Source organism: Panonychus citri, unplaced genomic scaffold, assembly GCF_014898815.1.
Source record: "Panonychus citri isolate SS breed McGregor unplaced genomic scaffold, ASM1489881v1 Contig00141, whole genome shotgun sequence".
NCBI classification, from domain to species: Eukaryota; Metazoa; Arthropoda; class Arachnida; order Trombidiformes; family Tetranychidae; genus Panonychus; species Panonychus citri.
Window position 1 is genome coordinate 4559527 of NW_026515546.1, and position 24196 is coordinate 4583722.

Below are 24196 nucleotides of genomic sequence, written 5' to 3' on the forward strand. Positions count from 1 at the left end.
AAGAAAAAATGAAAGAATTTAGATCAATAAAATCGAAGAGAAGAAAAAAATAATCAACAATTAAGAATGAAGAATAATTAAAAAACTTAGACACAATAAATTTCTTGTGAAATTCCATAAATTTGATTTAGTTCTAATCTTGATCAAGAAAAGATATTGTTTCTTTGATGATTAATATTAAAAAATTGTGATCGACTCTGACAATTAACTTAATTTCGCTGTAATTAACAGTTGATATTATTAGGAATTAGAAATTAGAAATTAATTGTTATAATGACATTTTTTAATTGATCAATTTTTTCGAATATCGATGGTGATTATAAGTAGAGGAAAAGAAGTTAAATTGATTGGATTGACACAACCAATTGATTTGATCGAAAATTGTTTCTGTTAATTGCCTGAGGGTTGGAACAAGAAAGAGGAGGAGATGATGAAGATAAAGATGATGATAAGGGTTGATCATCATACCCTCTAACACCGTAACCCAACTACTACTAAGTTAGCACGTTCTCATCAACATCATCATTATCATCATCTTAATACCGTTAACTTGTTACTCGAGTTGAAGACTATTGATGTTAATCAAGTTCCGAACGATAATAAGAATATTATTTTTTCGTCTCTTTCTTTTTTCTTCATCATCATTATCATCATTTTCATGATAATCAACTTTACGGATCAACCTAATTTACTTGATTGTCGGGATTTTAAATATTAACTGTAACTAAATCAAGAAGATCCAGTTTCTCGTAGCCAATCATTTCCGTCTTTAACCTTTTCTCTTAACCTTGTTGATTACTTTGTTTACTATTTACATCATCCACCTTTTATCATCCTCATCCTCATCCTTTTCATCATCATCATCATCTTCATCTTCATCTTCATCTCTCTCACTCACTCTCTTGCCTATCCTGATCTTTTAATCACAATCAATAGGCAATCAACTTGTGTCTGAGTGTTGATCAACAAATTGTTTTTTTTGTCTTCATTGATTTGTGATTTGATTTCCTATGACAATTAATGGGGATCCTTATTAATTGTTGGTGAACAGTTAATTGTGTACATCACTGATATACAATATGGTTAACAATTTAAACTTATTAACTTGAGATTTTCAAGTCAAGCGTCAACAATTTATATTCATCTCTGAAATCAACGTGTTTAATTGTTACTTTGTAATTGTTGATTGTTATTAGAGTTCATCCAATCTTTATCATCAAAATCACTATCATCATAACTTAATTGTAACAATTTAAATCATCAAAAACATGGATAGTTTTCAAATGGATTATGCCAGTGATTATGGTAAGTTAATCAAATTAGTCTTAATTGTTGGTGATGTGATTTTCTTGGACAATTAATAAGTAAACTAAAAACTAAACTTATCAATTTCTGTGCTGTGATAATTTAATCATAATTAATTAGAAAAATATTAATTAGATGGACTGAGAATTGAACGAAAACTCAATTGGATTGTCTTTAAATTGTGAATAAGATTTTAATTGTTATTTGTTAAAGGAAATAAAACCTTTTACCATTTTTAATTGTTCTCGCAAATTGTAGTGATTAAGAAAAGAAATATCAATATTTTTGATTACAGTTAATTCCCTGTAGTGTTGATTATAATTATTACGATGATTAAGATCAAATTGAAACTGGTTACCCGGTAGTTTCCTCTTGATGATCAATTCTTGATTCTAAATCAACTTGAAACTGAATTGGTTAATCATGATGGTGATTAAAAGTTCTGGTTAAAATCTGGTTTAACAGGAAATCACATTTTGACCGATTAACATTGTAATTAGAAAAATAAATTTACCGATGATAATCAAGACAATTTATTAATTACAATCAACAATTTAGCAAAGTTCAACATTTACCCGATTACCTTTAAATTGTGTTAAGAGTCACAATTAACTCACTAGTTTTTACATTGACTTTTAATTGCTACTAACAAAAGTTAATCATCTTAAATTGTTGTCTATTGATAAATGTGTTTGATTATTTTTAATTATCTCACAAACTTGAACTTGTTTTAAACAATCAACTGTAAATGATTAACTTTCAACGTTTGTATTGATTAAGAAAAATGTATTCACTTGATCAACAACAATCAACTTAACATGACAATTATCATTTGAAACACAATCAATTTTAACAATCAATATAATCAAAAGGTTAGATTGTTATATTTTTTGATTACAATTAACAGCTGATTGTAATTAGTTAAGGATGAAAGATAATCAAATGATAAAATTTGTTTAAAAATTGATAAAATAAACGGAAAACAAAACAATTAACTAATCACAATCTACTCAGTGATATTATAACATGATAATATTGATTACAACAATTAAGAATCATATTAAACAATGTTGTAAACAATAAGTTGGACTCTTAATTAGTCTTAATTACTAATTGTTATTATTTTTCATCTTACACAATTAGATACTGTTAGGTGTTTCGTTAAGAATACCCAGAGTTAATTTCGGGGCCAAGGCTAACTCAAACCAAGATCTTTAATAGATCAAGTATCTCAAACCAGAATAAAGTCAAAGACTTTTAAGGTTAACTGACCACATATACAAAGGAGGGCAGAACGTAAAACTTATTAATTCAAATGTAAATTTAATAACACAAAGATAAATGAGAACAGAATTGAGACTGAATTAAGGTGATAATTGTAACAGTAATTAAGGAAAATAAAGGTAATTGTAGTTGTAAGGAAATGAGTAAATATAATAGAAAGGGCAAGTGACAAGTAAGACTTGTGGGGTGAGTAACAACTGACTGTGTTAAGAGAATAGAATTTGTTTATATTCTATTCTAAAATGGCAGTTGAGAGCGAAATTTAAAATGATTAACCAATGAATTTTAAATGAGATAAATAAAGAGAGGGGTCGAAAACAGTCAATGACTGTACATCCCTTACAGATCCCCAGGACAAAGCTGAGAACGGACTTTTTATCGGGTTCTTCGCAGCCCTAAACAAGTCAAAGACTTTTTTCGATCTTCGGTAAACTTATAAGGCTCAGCAATGAGAGAATCTTCAATTGGTTGAATGTAATTAAAGGCATCGTATTTCTGTTTACGCTCTTTTTTAGTCTTTTCACTTCCTTTATCAAACGGAGTAACTTTAAATGATTTCGGCCAGTCACCAATGAAGTCCATAGTTTTTCTGAGTAGATTTGCCATGTATTCATTTTTCGGATAGATGAAACCTCGAAAACCTTGGTTGAAATCGGCGGTGTCGACTAAAGTCAGTTTGACTTTTTCAATTCGATCAAAATCGATGAGGTAGGAGTAGAGTGTGTAGGCGGCATCAACTAATGGTGAATGTACCTTTTCTTGGAGCACAACACTAAATAACAATAGAGCACAATATTTGAGTCCGATTGATTGATTCGATGAGTAACAATTGTAATATGAACCAATACAAATAATTCTGGGAAGAAGATAAAGATGATCATTGATTGAGAAGAATAGAGTCACAAAATCTCCTGTTTGTCCAGCGACAATGATTCGATCATATTGACGAAGGATATTGAGAACCTCGTGTCTAACGCGTTTAAAGTTTTTCGCATTCGCCGTATCTTTAGGAACTAAACCATGAAACTCTGTTCCGAATCCTTTTTTATCGAGAGCTGATGTTGGGTGACGGATAAATTCGTGGTAAATGACTCGAGCGGAAGCGTCGATGATGGCAACCCAAACTGGAACATTGTAACAATAACCATTTTTCATTCTAACTTTGGCATTTTCCAAGTCGATTGAACAAATTTTGAGTCCCAATTCATTTGCTTTATTTGCGGCGTTAGTAAGCTCAATGGCGTATTCTCTTGGTGGAGCCATGTCTCTACTAGAAGTTACTAACTTCCTTATGAGAGTTTCTCTATTTATTTTTTCTTTTCTCAATCTTTCTTTCTTATTCCATTCAGCTGGATTCTTTTGTCTGTATTCAAATGCTTCTTTGGCTAACTTAGATTTGAAATTATCTCTCCATCCTTCTACCTTAGGTGTTGGACCTGTCGAATCGGGTACATAACTCACAGCTTCAGTGAAGGTGTAATTCGATGATGTTGATGGAGCGTCGATTGACTTTGTTAAAGTCAATGACTTTAATTCAGGGTTAACTGGTTCATTTGGGTTGTTGATCAATTTCGGAATTAACCCAAGTTTTCTTTGTTGTTTTCTCTCTTTAGCTTCTTTACGCTTTTCAGCTTTTGTACGATAACAATAAATTTTATCTAAATTTGATTTGAGCTTATCAGAGGTTAGTTCAGAATTTGTAGAACTTTCATTCCAATCGTCATCATCTTCTACTAATTGTGTGGATGTTGATGGCATAATCGATGTAACATTTTCACTTGATGATGAGGATGGAGTTGAGAGAATTGTTGGTGATGATGATGCTTTATTTTTCTCTCTTTCTTCATCTTCTTTAATGATATCGGCCCAGATAACTGATGTTGATGGATATTGAGAGTCGCTTTTGGCTTTTCCAAGCTTCTCTTTCTCTCTAACATCGGCGCAAGGAAAGACGATTTTTAAAGCATCTTCTTCGGTTGAGTCTTTTGGTGATGAAGATGGTGAGAAAAATAAAGTCAATGACTTTTTGGGTGAAGCCGTATGGTGATGTTGGCGAACGAATTCATTCCAATTTCGACTTCTTCTTACAACTGATTCATTCGGATTTGGTGATTGAGCTTTTCGCTTTGTTGATCTGTTAGGAACTTCAACTATTTCTTCAATGTTAGCATTTTCAAAAATGTCACAGAAACCGTCCATCCAAACTTGTTGTATTGCGATGGGATCATTTTGATGAGTCTCAAATTGAGGAGCCACTTTAATACACTTATACGTTGAAGAGTTAATTGGATCATTTGGTTCCTTGAAAACTTCACCAGTGTAAAGGTCATCAAATTTGAAGTCAGATGACTTCAAGGAGCACCAACGATGAACATGTTTAACTGCTAAATCGTATTCACCAATGAATGAGCATTTACTGTAGATACATCTAACTGAGTAATTGTTGAATTGTTCTGGTCTTGCGATATTGATGATTAAACTTGTTGTTGGACAGGCTATGGTAATACATGTAAATTGTTGTCCAATCAAGTCAATGACTTGCTCTTTGCGGATGATGTGGTTGTGATCGAGTTTATACAAAATAACCAAATAATAGGCACATTTAAGACAGTACTTTAGATCACAAGAACCACAACCTACTGGCTCACGAGCAATTTGGCAACACAAAACGCAAATGTCTTTTGGTCTTGGTTCGCAAGAGCTTTTTGAGATCACAAATCCTGGTTCAGGTTTTACCAATTGGTTGGCTTTTTTAAGCGTTGCGTCGTCATAGTCACATCTTGTAGAGATCTTTTCTTTGATGTAATCGTAAAAGATTGAAGATTCAATGATGTTCACTTTGTCTTCAACAGGTAAAGCTCTGTATTGAGACATTATAAGTCTATGACTTTAGCACTTAGCACAATTAATACAAATGGTTTGGTTTTGAAGAAAAAGTCAAAGACTTTCAACAGGAAACTTAAAAATTTTCGGAGAGAAGTCAAAGACTTTAAACAGGAAAACACAATAATTTGTTAATTGTTGCTGAATTTAGAGTTGATTTGATTGTAATAGATATAAACGATTAAAGGTGAAAGTAAAGGTTGATTTTTAGCTTTTCACAATTATAAAGATGAAACAAAGAGATGATGATTAAAGGGTGACCAATGTTAAAATGAGCGTGAGAAAAAAAAATCACTGATTTTTAAGCAAATAGATCTAGTTAATTGGCGCACTAATTGATTTAGCTTTTGTCTTTCTTTGTTGAAAATTGATATTTAAAAGATACTTAAAATTGATGATGATGAAATGTAGAAAGTGAGTTAAGTCATAGACTTAAGCTTCATTAATTAACCCATTTCTTTCTTGGAGCTTAATATGAACGAAATTTGATTTCTCCATTTTCTGGGTTTTAATATTCATCATTGAAACGGCTGAATCATAAACTTCTATCACAATGTATTTGCCCTCGAAAGTTGGTGTTAATTTTCCAAGTTCTTTACTATGTAGATGAACTTTTTGCAACAATATCACCAGGCTTAAATGGTTTATCTTTTTCAATTTGTTGTTCTAACCTTTTCTCTTGATTGTTCAACATTTTTTCTCGAACTTGGTTTCGTAGTTGATTGATGTCTACATGATCATTATCAGCTGATATTTCGAGTTCATTTAAAAGTGGATTATTAGGTTGACAATTGAAGAGAAGTTCATGAGGTGAAAGTCCGAGACTTTCTGATGGGGTAGAGTTGTAGCTTATGATGATTTCTCTAACTTTGGTGTCCCATTCTTTTTTGTTGTCAGCGAACATTTTGATTCTTTGGCCAATGATTCCGTTGATTCTTTCGACTAGACCTTGAGTTTGTGGGCGATAAGGCGCTGATCTTTGATGATGTATAACATTTTCTTTCAGATATTCTTTGAATTCATCTGATCGGAAACAAGGTCCATTGTCAGTCTGAATTACTTTTGGAATACCGATGAAAGTTGTGAGATTATTGCAGAAGTCAATGACTTCTTTTGCTCTCTGATTCGGATAGGCTTTTGCATAGGTGAATTTAGTTAATACATCAGCAGCTACGATAAGGTATTGATTTCTTCTTTTCGATGGATGATAAGGTCCTTGTATATCGATTTGGATTCTTTCGAAAGGCTTTTCAGGAATAGGCATTGATCTTTTCACTTCATGGTTAACTGTTTTTGGTTTGAATTTGATGCACTTTGAACATTTTCTTATTCTATTGGCGATGATTTCTTCCATATTTTGAAACCAAAAAACACTTCTAATCTTTTTGAGAGTAGGTTTAAGTCCAAAATGACCTCCGATTGGGTCTTCGTGGTAACTTGAATAAATTTTGTTGATCATGTTGTGAGGTAATACGATTGCTAATTTACCATTTTTGAGTCGTCGATATAAAATGTCATTTCTGAGGCTGAACTTTTGTTTTAATTCACCATCTTTGACTTGCTTAACGATTCTTTTGATGTTAGTATCTTTTTGTTGTTCCTCTTTGATCGTTGATTCTTTTTCTTTCAGTTCTGGATTAGAAACAGTTAAGATGAATTTGTCGATTGTATATTGATCCATTATGTCGGGTTGTTTTATCTTCTCGTTGATGATGTTAACTAACTCACGAACATATGAAACTCTGAAGATTCTATCTTCATCGAGCTGAGTCGGAATTTGTTCCATTTCACAATTTTCACTTGACTCACTATTAAGTCTGTGACTTAATGTGTTGTTTGAAGTCGGACTGACTTCATGGCAACAATGTAGATACTTATAAAAATCTTCTTCTTCGATTTTTCCTTGTTTCTTATGTTTCCATTCATTGGATCGGCTGAAACAATCGGCTGGATGAGTTTCACCTTTTTCATATTGAATCGTATATTTGAACTGAGCTAAAAGATTTGCCCAACGATGTAAACGTGTACACTTGAATTCCGTTTTTCTGAGGCTACAAAGTGCGTGATGATCACTCACAACGATGAATCTTTTTCCAATTAGATAGTGTTGGTACTTTTTAATCCCAACAACGACGGCTAAGCACTCTTTCTCGGTAATTGTATACGCGAGTTGATGTTTTGCTAATTTTGAGCCGAAATAACTGACTGGTCGCCAATTATCGTCCTCTAATTGTAACAGCATTCCCCCGACGGCTACTGAACTGGCGTCAACCATTAATTTGTGTTCCTTTTCTGGATCATATTGGGAAAGTTCACAATCTTTGATGAGGGAATTTTTGATTTTCGTCCAACATTCTTGATGAATAGAGAGCCACTTGTATTTACCAGTTTTCTTAGAGCATAATTCGAATAAGTTTGAGGCTAAAGTTGAATAGTTGGGAACAAATTTGGCTAAATAATTAAAAAGTCCAAGCTGACTTTGTAGGGCTTTAACATCCTTTGGTGGCTCGAACGCTTTTAATCTCGCAACTTTTTCTGGATCGGGCTTAACACATGATCCTGAAATAATATGACCAAGAAATTTTATCTCAGTGTGACCGAATTTGCATTTATCGGGTTGTATCTTTAAACCAATTTCTTTAATCCTTTCGAAGACTTTAGCTGCATTAGATAACAATTCCATGAAGGTTCTTCCAGTTATCACAACATCATCTATGTAGGCTAAGCATGATTTGTAAAGAAGATCACCGAAAATTTTATTCACAAATTCTTGAAAATAGGCTGGGCTATCAGCAAGTCCCATTGGAAGCCTTTTATATTGATAAATTCCTCTTTCCGTTGTAAAAGCCACTTTTTCTCTTTCTTCTGGACGTAACTCTATTTGGTGAAATCCTTGTGAGAAATCGATGGTGATGAAGTACTTAAAACCGGCTAAAGCTTGTATATGATCTTCAACGTTCGGCATTGGGAACTTTCTTGTTCGGCAAATTGCGTTGAGTTCGACAAAGCTTGTAACAAGTCGGTGACTTTTTCCATCAGGCTTTGGTACGAGAAAGGCTGGTGAACATCCTCGACTTTTTGAAGGTTCGATAATGTCATTTTTTAAAAGTTCATTAACTTTTTCTTCCATAATCTCTCGCATTTTCGGACCGAGTCGATATGGGTTGCATTGAGGAATTGGGTTAAGACCAATATCTATTGTAATGTTTACAATATCAGGAGTTATCTTTCCGAGATCATACTTGTGTGTTGAAAATGTACTTTTATATTCTTGAAGAAAGTTTTCCATTTGTTTTCTTTCCACTGGAGTTAGATCATGAGAGATTGCACTTGAAAGAGTTGCGTCTAAATCACTGATTTCATTAGGAAACTCTTCTTTTCTCTGATCTAATTTTCTCTTTTGAATATAATGACAATATTCAGTTTCTTTCACTATGTTGATCGTTGATGATAATCTTTCCATTTCATTAACAATAGTTTTTTCACTCAACTTTCTTCTTTTTCTATTCCTTTTTGTTGACGCATCTTTTGTTGGAGCTTCAACAGTCACTGACTGTTCACATGTTGCAGGAGATTCTGAAGGTGACGACACTGATACTGAAGTCAACGACTTCGAAGATTCGGTCACTGAACTAGAAACAGTTTCTGGTGATTGGAAAGTTCCAAGCTGAGGTCCAAACATCTTAGGATAATAGTTTTCGAAGAGATACTTCCAACAGGTTTGTGTTGGAGTTCTTATCTTTACTTGAATTGGAATGCCAAATCTAAGAATTTTGAATACTCTTGTTTCCTGATTACCTATTATTGTTACTGATGCACTGTGTATGAAGTTTTGGCCTAAAATTAGGTTATAAGAAGGCTTTTCGAACACAAAAACTCTTATTGCTTCTTCACTGTATGTAGGATAAACTCTGACGAAAATTTGGGTTACTCCAATGGCCTTAACGGGTTCATTATCGTTGTCGAATCCACGGAACTCATGAGATGATTTGTAGATCAACAATCCCAATTCCTTGGCGAGGCTTAATGACATTAATGTTGAACCGGCTCCAGTATCGACAAGGGCGGTAACACTTTTAAGTTTATCATTGTTGAGAACTTCCAGGTTTAGGAGTGGATCAGGATTCATCTTTTGTTGGGGCGGATTTGAACAAATTGATGAAGTGTTAATCGTTACGGTTTCTTTTTCACCTTCTACTTTCTTTCTTGTTCTACATTGGTGGATAAGATGACCTTTCTTGCCACAAAAATCACAGATTTTTACTTGCGACGATTGACCTTGGTCTTGAGAGTTTTGTTCTTGTTGAGGATTCTGATGTCCTGTTCTGGGTTTTTTCTGATTGTTTGATTCATTATTTTGTTCTGAATCGGTACTTCGATTGTTTTTGTTTTGTCTCTGGGTTGTGTTATAACTTCTCTGGTTATTAAGGGAAAGGATCTGACCATTGTTATACGATTTCATTTTTATAAGTACTGAATCTATTGTTGTGTAATTGAGATTACTGGTGAGTTTGGTTTTCAGATCTAAAGGAAGTGAATGTATTATTGCATGAACAATACATTCTTCTGGAATATTAGGAACTTTTAATTCTGCAGCTTTTTTGATCTTCTCTACGTGCGAAACTGGATCGTTTCCTTTATAAAATTTGAGGTTGAACAAGGTGTGAAGGGCTGAGATCATTTCATGGGTACCTATGTGATTCTCTCTTAATCTTACACAAACTTGTCGGAAATTTAAATGGGGTTCATCTAGTTGAAGTCTTTTGACTTCATCGTACATCTTTTTAGGGAGATTCAAACACAAAATTCTCATCGCGACTGAATCGCCGAACTCGAGAATTTCTAATGTTGATTCTAAACCCTCTAACCATTCATGTAAACTTTCAGTCTCTTTGTATTTCTTATAAACTTTCAACCAGCTAGATTGGAAATGGAACTGATTCATCGGAGGATAGTCGTGGTTAATTGGAGTAGGGCCTGATATTAAATCTTCATTGGTATCGATTAGTGTCTCGGGTTCATTTGCTGACTTAACTGGGTTAATCTTATATTCTTGATTACATGACTGAAAGAAAATTTTGATTTGGGGTTCGGTCATTTGACCTTTAAGATCTTCATAAGTCAGTGACTTATCTTCACTTTCAAAATACCCAAACTCAATGAGTTTCTTAATGTTAGTATCAGTCATACCATTTGCTCTAAGAGCTTTCATTTTGTCAGGACAACTAAACCAATCGAAGTTGAATAATTTGGTTGGATTTTTCCTTGGATCATCAGAATCCCCGTAGAACATCATCATTGTTTGAAGCGCCTCGTTAAATTTTCTGGTTAAATAAGCGTCTTTCGGTATGTTGATGACTCCAACTTCCTTGATGAAACGAATTTTATTTTCTTCTTCTTTAGTGAATTCACCAATGGTGATTTCTATTGGTCTTCTTGGGTCTATCGGCATGTTTTCGTCTTCGATAGAGTAGTATGATGAAGAGGTTGATGAATTAATAGTTTATTTGAAGCGTAGAGATGATGGTAAAGTCAAGGACTTTCAAGGTGACCTTTATGAATGATGTGATGATTTGATTCACTAGGTTAAGTTTATTTGGCTTTTTTTTTTTTGTAACACTTAAGACACAGCACTTAAAGTCAAAGGACTTTATAGGAAGAGGAAAATTTAGCTTTTTGCAGAGAACAATTTGAACAGAAAAAAAATTTTCACGTTTTTTATGAGATACTCGGCATCTCCACCATTTGTTAGGTGTTTCGTTAAGAATACCCAGAGTTAATTTCGGGGCCAAGGCTAACTCAAACCAAGATCTTTAATAGATCAAGTATCTCAAACCAGAATAAAGTCAAAGACTTTTAAGGTTAACTGACCACATATACAAAGGAGGGCAGAACGTAAAACTTATTAATTCAAATGTAAATTTAATAACACAAAGGGTAAATGAGAACAGAATTGAGACTGAATTAAGGTGATAATTGTAACAGTAATTAAGGAAAATAAAGGTAATTATAATTGTAAGGAAAATGAGTAAATATAATAGAAAGGGCAAGTGACAAGTAAGACTTGTGGGTGAGTAACTACTGACTTGTGTTAAGAGAATAGAATTTGTTTATATTCTATTCTAAAATGGCAGTTGAGAGCGAAATTTAAAATGATTAACCAATGAATTTTAAATGAGATAAATAAAGAGAGGGGTCGAAAACAGTCAATGACTGTACATCCCTTACAATACATAAAATAATGCTAATTATAATTGTCAGGATGAAACAAAATGTTAATTGTGACAATCATCAATTATTATTATTAGAAAAGGATGGAAAAGTTTAATTGTTGGTTAAGGTGAATAGTTAATTATGATTATGATTAAGATTTAAATTGGGAAAGTAAATTAAAGTCAAGTCCAAGTTTGAAAGTTTATTTTTTCACCGTTTTTTTTATATATTAATAGCAATTAATAAGTGACAATGACAATCTAAATTTAAATTGTTGGTGTTTAATCATAATCTCACCATTCTCATTATCAATCTAATCAACAATTTGATCATCATCATCATCCTCATCCTCATGTACAAGTGAAATTGGCCTAATTTATGATCTTGTTTCCATCCTCATCAAATTACGTTGATTATAATCACAATTTAACAAAATGAGTAAATTGTTACAATTAGTTGTTTACAATCAATGATTAGAATTGGAAATTAAGTAAGAAAAATGTATTTCCATTCAAATAGAGTCTGTCAATTATGATTAACTTTACAATTATTAACAACAATCAAGGCAATTTATTTATACACTTTGATTCAGTGTCAACGATTCATCTGAAATAATCAACAATTAACTAATCAAATTGATGAAACCAAAGTTTTTCCTGTAATCAGTAAAGTTTAAATTTAAATTTTCCAGGTGATTAAAGTTTTTAAATTTACCTGGTGAAAGTGAATTTAATTGTGATAATTATGATGACAATTACAACAAGATAATTAGACTAAATTAAAAGGCTAATTTTACCATGACAATTTATAAATTGTCCTTTAATGTAAATCAAAAGTGATTACGGTTTAACCAATGGACTGAATATATATTTATAAAGTTTTGATTGTCTCAAACTAACCAACAATTAACATTAATTACTGATCATTAAGTGTCTGGTCAATTTGATTGTTTAATGTTTTCTTTATATAAAGAAGCAGAAAAAAAAGTTAATTGTGTTTTATTGTTTTCCATTTATAAATCTCATAGAGTAAATTAAAAGCTAAATTGTTACCCGATTGTTATAATTACAATTACCTGGAAACTTTGATTAGCCATAAATTGTGCAAACAATTTAAATTATTATAATGAATTGAAAGATTGAAATGAAAAGTTAACTAACTAAAGTGCCATCATGTTGATGATGAAAACAGTAACATGTTGATTGTTTCAAAGCAATTAACTAATTATTGCCAAGCAAATTCTCACATTTTACAATTTAAAAGTTAATCATCATCATCATTAGATAACAATTTGATTGTATATCAAGAAAATTAAACACCCGGAGGCTTGATTATAATCGTTTTCGTTGATTCTTAAAATAACGAACGGTATTAAAGGTTAAGGCCACTTTTCCAAGTAAAGGGTCAGTCGGATAAAAGCTGAAAAGTTCATCGACACAGTTAATTCAGTAGCGATAATTATTTAACAAGTAATCAAATAATATCACAATTATCTTAATAATAATCTAATTCTTGAACCTTGTCTCGAATCCTCGATAACTTTTTTTTTCTTCTCGTTCTAATCTCAATCAACCTCGAAATTTTTGCCTTTCCATTTTTACAATTTAACTAAATCAACTTAATTAATTAGTGGAACAGTTAATTGATTATTCAATCTTAATGATGTTGTCCCTTGTTTCCTCCAACCCTTTTAATTGTCATGTAAATCAATTAAGTTAATCATTCCTGTGATTACCTAATCAATTGGAACAAAAGATTCAAAGGTGAAATTAAATTTTAGTCTCTCTCTCTCAATTCAATTGACCTCAATTTCAATTCAATTGATTAATTGATTAATTGGTTCTTATTAATAATCTAATTTGCATGTGAACAATTAAAAACTGTGCCAACCAGCAAGTAATTAGCAAAAAAAAAACACGTGCAACAAGTTGAATTAAACAATTAAATTAAAGTGAATCAAGTTGATAACTAAGTGTATAGTAAATAAGGTGGACAATTAGTTAATCAAGTGGACAAATTTGATGAATGAAAACTATTGATTAAATTTTCATAGTAAATTCATTGAATTTATGAAGGAAAAAAAGTTCATCATGAGAAATGAGAAAGTTAAATGTTAGTTGAATTTGGGAATAGATTAAAAATTTTGAATGGAAAGTGATAAAAGAGAGATGAAGATGAAGATAAAGAGATGATGAATAAATGATTCAGATGAAATTGAGGTAAATTAATCAGGGAGATTATTATTATCATGATTAGAATGAAACAAGAAAAAGGTAAAAATCGGCCTCATGTGAAGGTAAAGATAACTGTTTACCCAGTTAAACTTGATTCTGTTGATCCCGTTGATTGTTGATGATGATCAACAACAGAAAACAGCAGCAAAAGCATCTCTCTCTCTCTCTCTCATCATCATCATCTTTTTAATGCCGTGACACAATATCGCCAAAAGTGAGGTTAACGTTTGAAAGTAGGTCTTCAAAAAGATGAGTCCACGAAGATGATGCAGGAGAGAGAGAGAGAGAAGGGACTAAATGGACTTATGAAGGAAGATGATGAAGATGAGGATGAAAATGATGATGATGAGGGAGAGAGAGTTGAATGATGATGATTCTATTTTAAGTTAACCCAAAGTCAATACGAAGGTAACATCCTTCTAGATTTAATATCACTTTTTGTCCATTCAGTTTGAACTAATCCATCGTTCAGTTAAGATGAAACTTTTTCATGATCAATTTTCTTGATTCAGTTTGAAACTTTTGTTTCCATCAACCTGATCAACTTTGATTAACTTGTGATTTTGTATAACCATCACTCTCCATCATCATTATCATCATCATCTTAATCATCAATGTATCGTCAATATTAAACAATCTGGTCAGTGTTAGGGAATGAGTGTCCAGTCATTTTGATTTTTGTGTTTAGATCCAGTGTTATTGGATTAAAGTCCTTTGATTGTTTGTCCATTGGCTTAGGATAAGTGTTAAGCTAATCAATTGTCACAAGAAATACACTTAATCATTGATTAAAAGCAAAAGAGGATTAATTACTTTTCTAATTGCTGCTCTTATCATTATTTACACTTGGAACATTTTTTTTCTCAAAATAATCAAAAAAAATGCCTCGACCGTCAAATCTACTTACAGAGGGAAGCTGTGGTCGTAGTCATGGTCATCATGGTCATCATTCACAAATAAGAAGTCATCATCATCAACCTCGACATCATCATCACCGTGGACGGTCACCATCATCAGCGACTGGACGATCAACACCCGGCTCAGAATCTTCAAATGAACAAGCCAAAACAAGGATGAGATGGATACTCTCATTGGGACTACTTTTACCTGCACTTGCAGCGATCATAGGTAAGCCTAATTATCATGCTAATCAGCAGCAATTTAATCGCAATTTAACATTAAATTCAGTTGGTCAATTGTTGGTAAAAGGTTGTGACCTTAATTGCCAATTTCCTGTCTATCGATTGTGATTTATTTATTTAAAGAGAGAGAGAGAAATGAAGATGAAGGAGGAGAAATCAACATAATCATACAACAATTTAAAGTGAATTTATTTTTGTTTTTACTCTTTATTATCACTACCATTATTGTTGTCCGTTGATTGTTGTTGATTACGTTTCTTTAATCCCATTGAGTGTTAATCAAGCAGCAAAAAAATCACCACTAAAAATACAATTGACAGACTGTACACACTTTCACATTACTGATGATTGGAAATCAACAATCAAATTAAATTATTACTGTTACAAAAATTGATCAATCAGATTAAGAGATAAAGACTAAAAGATGAAAAAAAACAATCTTAACTGTTGACAATCAATTATCAGGTTGATTGGTGGATTAATAATGAAAATATTATTATTATTATAAAAGATTAACAATTAGAAAAGTTTAAAATTTTTTGGTAATAATTTAAATTGATTTCATTTCATTTGTTTTCTGGCTAATTAATTAATCTTTTGATCACAATTAGGTGTCGTAGCTTGGGCTGTAAGTGCTGAGGTTGTTATGGGAGCAAGAAGGGAATCAGCATTTAAATTATCTGGTCCATCACGATTTCATTCAGTAAGTAATCAACTAATCGAGTAATCAAATTTTCACTAATCAAATTTGGATTAAAATGATTTTCTTTCCCGCAAACTAAATTGTTACATAACTTTCCGATAACAATTAACTTGGATTGTTGATGATTCCCAAGATATATGAATATTTATCCACCGAGCTAAATGTTTACAATCAACTAATTGAAGCCATAATTAGCAATACAAACTGTATGAGAAAAATGATTCTAATCAAGATCTTATTATCTTAACTGTTGTTGTTATTTTCCAAACAATTACTGACCATTGACCAGCAATTAACACTTTTAGTTAACAAAGTTTAAGTTTTTAACACTTAAATTGTTTGTGTATCATTTTATATTCAATTGGTGACAACAATTGAAATCCAATAGGTGTGATAGTAAGAGTTAATTGTCCAAGATTAATAAAGGAGTAGAAAAGCAAAGTGTAATGGTCAGTCTAACCATTGACCAGCTCAAAAAGATTTACATTAACTACTCGAACTTGAAATAGAAATCGTTTGTTTTTAGAAACTTTTTTTCACTTTTTTTTCCAGGTCAAGTTTAGCCGTTTACCTTTAGCCGTCGCTATCTATTTATTTATCATTATTATAAATAACGATATAAATATAATTGTAATCAACTAATCATCATGATGATGATGATGAAAATACAACAACAATAATAATAGTATTAATATAAAGATACTGGTTTTTAGTGGTCACCCTAAAGGTTTCACCTTTTTTAGCTTTACTTTTTCATTCCGTTCCCAATTAACCTTAAGATTAAATATTTTATCGGGTTAGGGATGAGTTGAGATACATTTTCATGATGATATCATGAATTTCAACCCCTGAATCCAGAATCGCTGAGTAACCATCATGATAACGGTTAATTTGCTATTCTTGGTCAATGAACGTTCACTTTTTTTTTCAATATTATTCTGGAGGCTAAGGTCAATTCAGAATATGAATTAACAATCAATTGATAGATTAAGTTTATTAATATAATAATCATTCAGATATTAATGATAAGTGAATAGCAAATGTTTAACTATACTGACCACAACTTTGATTAATCAATGACCCTTTCCCAAAGGTATCAAATATCAAATCAACAGTTAACAAATTGTTAATATTGATTATGATTAACAATAATGATCGTTTTTCAATATATTATTTTTGCTGATTAAATTGTTGATTGAAAAACTTTTTTGTTTGGTCACTTGAAAATAGGACTATCACAATCAGTTGATTGATATTGATTAGTTTTAAATATTACCTTTAATTGTTAACAATCAAATAAATATAAATTATCATCATGATTGTGTTATTGTAATATAATGATGATAAGATGATTATAATTATGCAAAAGCAATTTATCTAATCACAATTAGTTTTTATTTTCTCTCAAATTGAATCTTTTTTTTTATGGCGATTTATCAAACTGACCAATCTAATTATTATTTATATACACAATCATTTAATTATCATGTTGATTATTACCAAGACCTGTAATTGTTAATGATAATAATCAAGATTCAGGTCACAATAATAAGGTAAAGTTTATATTTATACGATTAATATAATAATTAGGCCAAAATCATTTCTCTCTCTTGTTTTCACCTTCAATAATTGAACCCAATTGAACCCTTGATTTGATTTAATCATGATAATAATCATCAGTAAAGGGCTGACATTAGTTAATTTAATCATCAACAATCCGATTAAGATGAAGAAATTAATTGATTGACAATTTGATCGAAACTTGATCAATAATAAAGTGAAATCAAACATGATTAACTTTTAGATTTTCATTTTGTTTTTTTCTTGTTCCACATCATCAGAATGGTCATCATGATGAATTTGCTATTGACCGATTGGACCTTAAACCAGGTGAAGCTAAGAATCGTATATCATCATCATCATCAGCATCCTCATCATCTTCATCACCCTCATCTTCACCCTCATCTTCATCAATCTCATCAACAGCTCATCGTAATGGGATGAGCAAAGAGTCCAGAATTACTGAATCAAAATTGGACGATTTGAATCAATCAAGTCAATTTAAATCATCAAAGGTTGATGATAATCGCAATGCCAATGTTTACTTTCTTGCAGGTAAGTTAATTACAATTAGAGAGTTAAATTAAGTCAACAATTACAAAGAGACGATGATAACCATCATCATCTTATTGATTGGATCATTAGTTAATTGTTGGAAAGGTGAAAGCGATTTTGATTGTTATTTCGCTCTGCTTAATTTTTTTTTCTCTCACTCTATCAATATGAATTGCTCATTGTTGAAATATCTTCACAATTGAACTGATTCACTCTCTCTCTCTCTCTCCTTTTCGCAATCAGTTAATCATTATTATCATCAAATTGAACAATTTAACTTTTTTTTTCTCACACATAATGTTATCCATATAAATGGCAATCAAATTGAAAGTCAATTGGTGAAAAAAAAAGTAAACGGGAAAATCAATATGATTTAGATATTGTTAGAAAGTTAGAAAGTCAAAGTTAATCACAATTAAGTTAACAGATGACATTTGACAGTTAATAATAGTCAATTGTGAATCAATTGACTTACACAATTAAGATACTTTCATTGACTTTGACAAGGTATTTGTGTCCATTGTTTGATTAGATTATTACAATCAGTTGATTTTACAATTGAACATCCAAATTGAGACTAACAATGATTAACATTAGAGTTAATTAGTTGATTTAAGATATTTACTAGTCAATGATAATCAAATTTAGCTATTTGTTAACTGGCTGCAACTAATTGAAACTAATTAACGGTATAACGGTAAATCTTTCATTACAATTTACTTACCTGAAAATTAATCAGTTAGACTCAAGTTTGAAATGATTAAGGAGCAATAAGGAGGCCAAAGGGTGTGTCATTGTCATCATCACCTTAATTGTTAATTTCTATCTTGTTTATAAGATTAGTCTTCATCTTTAATCATCATTATCATTTACTCGTTAATCCATTGGAACGGTTCAATAGTCGATCGCTCGTGCAAACTCATTCTTTCCGTTTCAACTCTTCAGAATTTTTTTCATCATCATCATCATCATCATCTCTTTCTTTACCTTTTCTTTGTCATCATCATCATGATAATCATCATCTTTGATTGAAGATAAATTCGTTTTGCATGATCAGTGAGCTGAGAAAAAATTAATTTCAATATTTTCATTTGCTTACAATTAACAATTTGCCATGTTGTTAGAAAGTAAGAGCTTCGATATTTTCATTAGCTTTTTATTAACTTAGTGGTTAACTTAATCATAACAATTAACTGGGTGATCAAGAATCTTGAATGATCTTTTTTTTCAATTGGTTTAGTAATCGATTTACCATTTATGTTAATTGTTGCGATTTGATTATCGTTAGATGACAATTAATGCAAAATAATGATGATTTAAGAGCTGATCAATTGTGGTTCAGTTTGTTTGCTTACTAATTGTGATTCATTTTTGAAAGTTTAATCAACTCTGGTTTGGACAATTAAAATGTAGAAATGTTGATATGGTTGATATTTTGAACAATTTGGTTAATTGTTATTTTTTTATTCTCATTTTTAATTATATCTAAAGGTTTGGAATCACTAAACTCTGAAGCAAGGCCAAGTTTCGCTGGTTATCGTTCACCGGGTGAACCAAATAATAGTGGTAATAGTAAGAAAAGCGCAGGGGCTCGAGTTGCCGAAGTGATCGATCGATTGGTCCAGCAGAGGAAGAGCGAAGGGTCATCTCCACATATCGTCGTAGTTGCACCTTTGTCCGATAAATCGAAAAAAGGTTCAGGCTCTGCTCAAACAACGACTTCTAAGCCAACCACTTCAACGACCACCACAACCACTCCACCGCCAAGGAATCGTTACAACGATGAGACTGGAGCATTTTCTCGAGATGCTGACACCTTATTAGCCGCTGCTCATCTTTTAGCTCGTCATTCGACTGCATCGAAAAGATCAGATGACGAGAAGGGAATTTTCTCAATCGAAACAAGTTCCAGTGACGAAAAGCCTGGCTTTGAATCGGCTAATTTAATCGCAAGCACTTCTACCGCTGGTCAATCGGCAGAAAGTGCCGATAGTACTGCCAAGGAAACTGGTACTGGACAAAGTGGTACAACAAATGTTGGTGCTAATGTTAATCCAAGTGTCAATTATCATTACAACAGTGCGGGGATTAATAAACATGCATCTTACGAGCGACAATTAAATGGTCAAGCTCATCATGGCGGACGAATGATGGCCTCATCAACTCAACATCTTCCAGTTTATGTCGTTTCAAATCGTATGGGACATGGACCCATGCAAGGTCATTACAGATCAGGTCCATCACATCAACACCAACAAGGTCAACATCATCAGCAAATGATGGCAGCGGCAAGTCAACAGAATCCAACTTATGTATCTTCATATGGTCATCAACAATATCAAGGTTATCAGGGTGACCACCAAGGACAAGCATCGTCCCTCCATCATCATGGTCATCCCCATGGTCACCTTCAAGTACCTCAAGGAGTTCAACAGCAACAAGCACAACAACAACAACAACAACCTGGTACTCAGGGTTACCAAATGAATCACCTTGGACAACAACAGCAACAACAAGGACCCAATGGTCAACAAGTTGGACGCGATTACCAAATGGCCGCTGAAAGTTTCCCTCGTCCCTCATTCATCAACAACAGAGATTCATATGTAGCCCAAGAAAGTGCACCGCTCCTTGATTTCCATGCCTCACAAGTTCCTGAAGAATCAGGGGGTTACCAAGAATCTACACCACAAAAGGGATTAACCTTCCACTTTGGCGGTGGTCCAATGGGCGGCGGTGGTCAAGTAATGACCAGTCCATTGGGTATATTTAAAACTCTCCTACTTCCCTTATTACCCAAACCGCGAGTCAACTTAAATGGTAAAGTTGTTTTCGGCGTCGTCCTAGAAAAGGGTGTCGGCTACGGTAAACAAAAGAAACACCATCCACCGCCACCACCACCTCCACCTCCACCTCATGGTTTCCACCATTTCGGCCGAAGAAGATAAAACGAAACAACAAACAATCAAAAGAAAACACATCAACATTATCTTATTATTATTCTTAATTATTATTATCTATTCTTCTCTTTTTTTGTCAACTCTCGAAAACCAATCAAAACAAATGTCCAAAAGAACAAAAAAATCGACGATTTCCAAAAATCGAAACAAAAACCACCTCCATCATTTGCCTTTCTCTCTCTCTTTGTTTTCATCCAATTTCCACTCCACCTTCATAAGCTTTAATTGGAAAAGCATCTTCATCAAAGTGACTCTCATTTTCAACCTTTTTGTTTACATTTGTTTTAATTGTTCACAATTATTTAATTTAAATAAATTTTAGTTTATTAAATTAAAACCAAAATCTACGTTCATGTTTCTCATTCATTTTAGTGTCAATCTTTAAATCTCATTCTCAATTGGATTAAGAGATTTAAAAGTACATAACATTTAATATACAACTAATATTTGGATTATTGTAGTTTTTTTTATATTACATCAATTAGTTAATGAGTTAATTTGCTGATTGCTCAAGTTAAAGGATTGATTGAATTGATTTTTTCCTCGATTTTCTCTCCTCTGCTAAAGTAAAATGATGAAAATTTCAGACAAACTTTTCTTCATTGGTAAATTGTTATTGTCTTTTTGTTTCCTTTTAAATCATCACGTTAACATCGTTAAAATTGTTGTTTTTTTTTGTACAGGTAATCTTCTTAATTGTTGGCGTTGTTGATTAATTTGTTTCCATCCAAAATTAATTATTGATCTTTTATACGTAAACATCGAAATCGTACAGTTCAAGTTCATCTTCGGATGGTAATTGAGTTAACATTTTTTCCCTTGGAATATAATCTGGATCAATTAATGGTAAACCTAATTTTTCACGTCTCTCTAATTCTAGATAAGCTTCTCTCATTGCCCAATAATCAAATTGATCACGTCCAATAACTGCACTATAACCAGTGTAAATGTTAAGCGGAGCATAATCAGGTCTATAATAACGGAAAATTAAACCACCCCAAATGATAATACCCACAATTGTAGTGGCAACATAATAATGAACCTCATAACGATCACGTTTCTTATCAAGTGGATCTGCTCCCCATGTGAGCCAATTTTTATCGGCTCCTTCAGGGTTCATGAATTCTTCCACAGTCTTTGCTCCTGGTGGTCTTCTTTTTAAACCAGGGGCCAAGTAAATATCACCGTCACCTCCATGAGGTACAGCAGGAGGAACAAATTCATGTCCCGAAGATTTACCACCGCTACCATCACTACTAGTCTTTAATGAGCGAACTGATGTAATTTTTTGAATGTTTTTAACAGACTTCAATCGGACACGGACTAGAAATGGATGGAAATAGAAATCAATTAGAATCAATAATTGTTCAAGGTGTAGAGAAATAAAATCTAAAACTTACTGTCTTTAAGAGTTGCTATTCCTCTGACTCGGCTATTTATTAACATTGAGAAAATCAAGATGAGAAAATGAGAAAAAAAAATCATCAGATTACAAGTTAATCAATAAAGAGAATAGAAAAGAAAACAATCAAACTTACCTTCCTGAGGCCACAGGAAGTGGAGAGACTAAAATTCTAGATGCTAAATTTAACATGATTATCTTTTTAATTGTAATCAATTAATTAAATCAAAAAAAAACCACAACAACAATAATCCAACAATAATCAACCCCAATGAAGGTTAAAAGTATTGGAGAAAATTCAACTCAATAGATGTCACCATTATCGCTTTTCTAGTTTGTGGCTCCATCTTTTGGACAGAAATTCAACTAATCAAGTTGATCTTTTTTCGAGAAAATTTAAAAATTTTTTTCGTTTCAATTTGGAGACAAAGGAAAAGACTGAAAGTTGGCTGGACAAATGTGTAGCTGATTGTTCATCATCAATTAATCTTAATGAAAAGTATATTAAACCCTATCTAAAGAGAGCTCAAGCTTATAGAAAGATGGGAAAGGATAAATTGGACCTTTCATTGGAAGATTATGAGAAGGTGATTAAAATTGATCCAACAATCAAGGAATGTTATCCAGCAATTAACCAGTTAAAAGAAGAGATTGACAAACGTAACGAACAGATGAAAAATGAGATGATTGGAAAATTGAAAGACATCGGTAATGTTGTTCTCAATAAATTCGGTCTATCAACCGATAATTTCCAAATGATTAAAAATCCTGATACTGGTTCATATTCAATTAATTTCAAAAGCTAAATTGAAATTAACCAAACACCAACAGAATTTGTTCCCCAAATATCATCATCAAGACTTTCCAATGGTAAAAGAAAACAATAACATATGTAGCTTTTAATTAGTGACTTTACATACATAATTAATATAGAGAAATTTTTTTTTCTTCAAATTTAGACCACAAAGTTGAGGCCAGTGATTGACCAGCGTCCAGTTTGGATAAGCAAACATGGTGGTACAATTGGTTTGACAATAAACCAAAACAACAACACCAACTGTGATCATGATAATAATTATGATAATAATCATGATGATGATATCCCAATAACTAACAATATGATGACAATAATGTCCAACAGAAAAATTGTCATTATGTCAATGCAAGTATTTCTTGTAAGGCAATAATTCATTAGTGTTAAGGTTACTCCGTACACCTTTTGACTCAATTTGAATTTATGATTACTGGTGATGATTATCATTGATAATATTGTTTTCCTTTACCTTAATCATTACCTACATCACTGTTTGTACTCATCAACTCAACTCAGTGTAAAAATATTGTCCCATCTCCTTATGCTCCTTTCAAATATTTTATATATTCTGATAATTGACAAGTAATCAATATTCAATTGCAGTGATAATTCATGAATATTGTGTCCACCTTTGTCCATTCATGGTGGTCATCTCTCTCTCTCTCTCTCTAACCCTTTCTTTCAGTTGATCCCAGAGACACGCTTTTGCTAAAAGCCTTGACCACAAACCATCATAATAAATGTCAAAAATATTGTCATGTTTTTTGACTTCATCTCTTGCGGTCAACATTTCAACAGCTAAAGGTCAGTAAGTTGAAAACCACAACTGCTTATGATTATCATATTTACATAAATATACGAATGAGTTATGACCTCAACTCAACAACTATACAACAACAGCAACAAGAGGTAAAGAAAAAGAAAGTTACAAACAAAAAAACGAGAATAGAAAACCAGGTAAGACAACCAAGATAAGAAAAGAAAATGAATATTTACCTGAGAGAAGAAAAAAATGACCATTGGTCAATCTCAAGAGATAGAAGAGAAAATCATCAATGGTGAAAATGAGACGAAAAAAAAAGTAAAAACAATTTTCTTTTGTTTTTCAAGTTCTTCACGAAGAAGAAGAAAAAAAATTAAC

At 32.2% G+C, this 24196-nt stretch overlaps 2 protein-coding genes across 2 annotated transcripts; one reads left to right on the forward strand and one right to left on the reverse strand.

Annotated features, from left to right (window-relative positions):
* The first annotated feature begins 520 nt into the window (after window positions 1-520).
* On the forward strand, window positions 521-21182 carry LOC128395620 (uncharacterized protein DDB_G0283357-like). The gene is made up of 5 exons (XM_053356082.1): window positions 521-1305; window positions 14829-15047; window positions 15673-15764; window positions 17606-17879; window positions 19371-21182. Exons 1-5 carry the CDS (start codon window positions 1269-1271, stop codon window positions 20825-20827), a joined length of 2079 nt encoding a protein of 692 aa, XP_053212057.1. The 5' UTR covers window positions 521-1268; the 3' UTR covers window positions 20828-21182.
* Window positions 21183-21261: 79 nt separating this feature from the next.
* LOC128395640 (uncharacterized) lies at window positions 21262-22535 on the reverse strand. Its single transcript, XM_053356106.1, has 3 exons — window positions 22378-22535; window positions 22240-22271; window positions 21262-22162 (listed from the first exon to the last, which is right to left on the reverse strand). The coding sequence occupies exons 1-3, from the start codon at window positions 22431-22433 to the stop codon at window positions 21588-21590; spliced, it is 663 nt and encodes a 220-aa protein (XP_053212081.1). The 5' UTR covers window positions 22434-22535; the 3' UTR covers window positions 21262-21587.
* Window positions 22536-24196: the final 1661 nt, after the last annotated feature.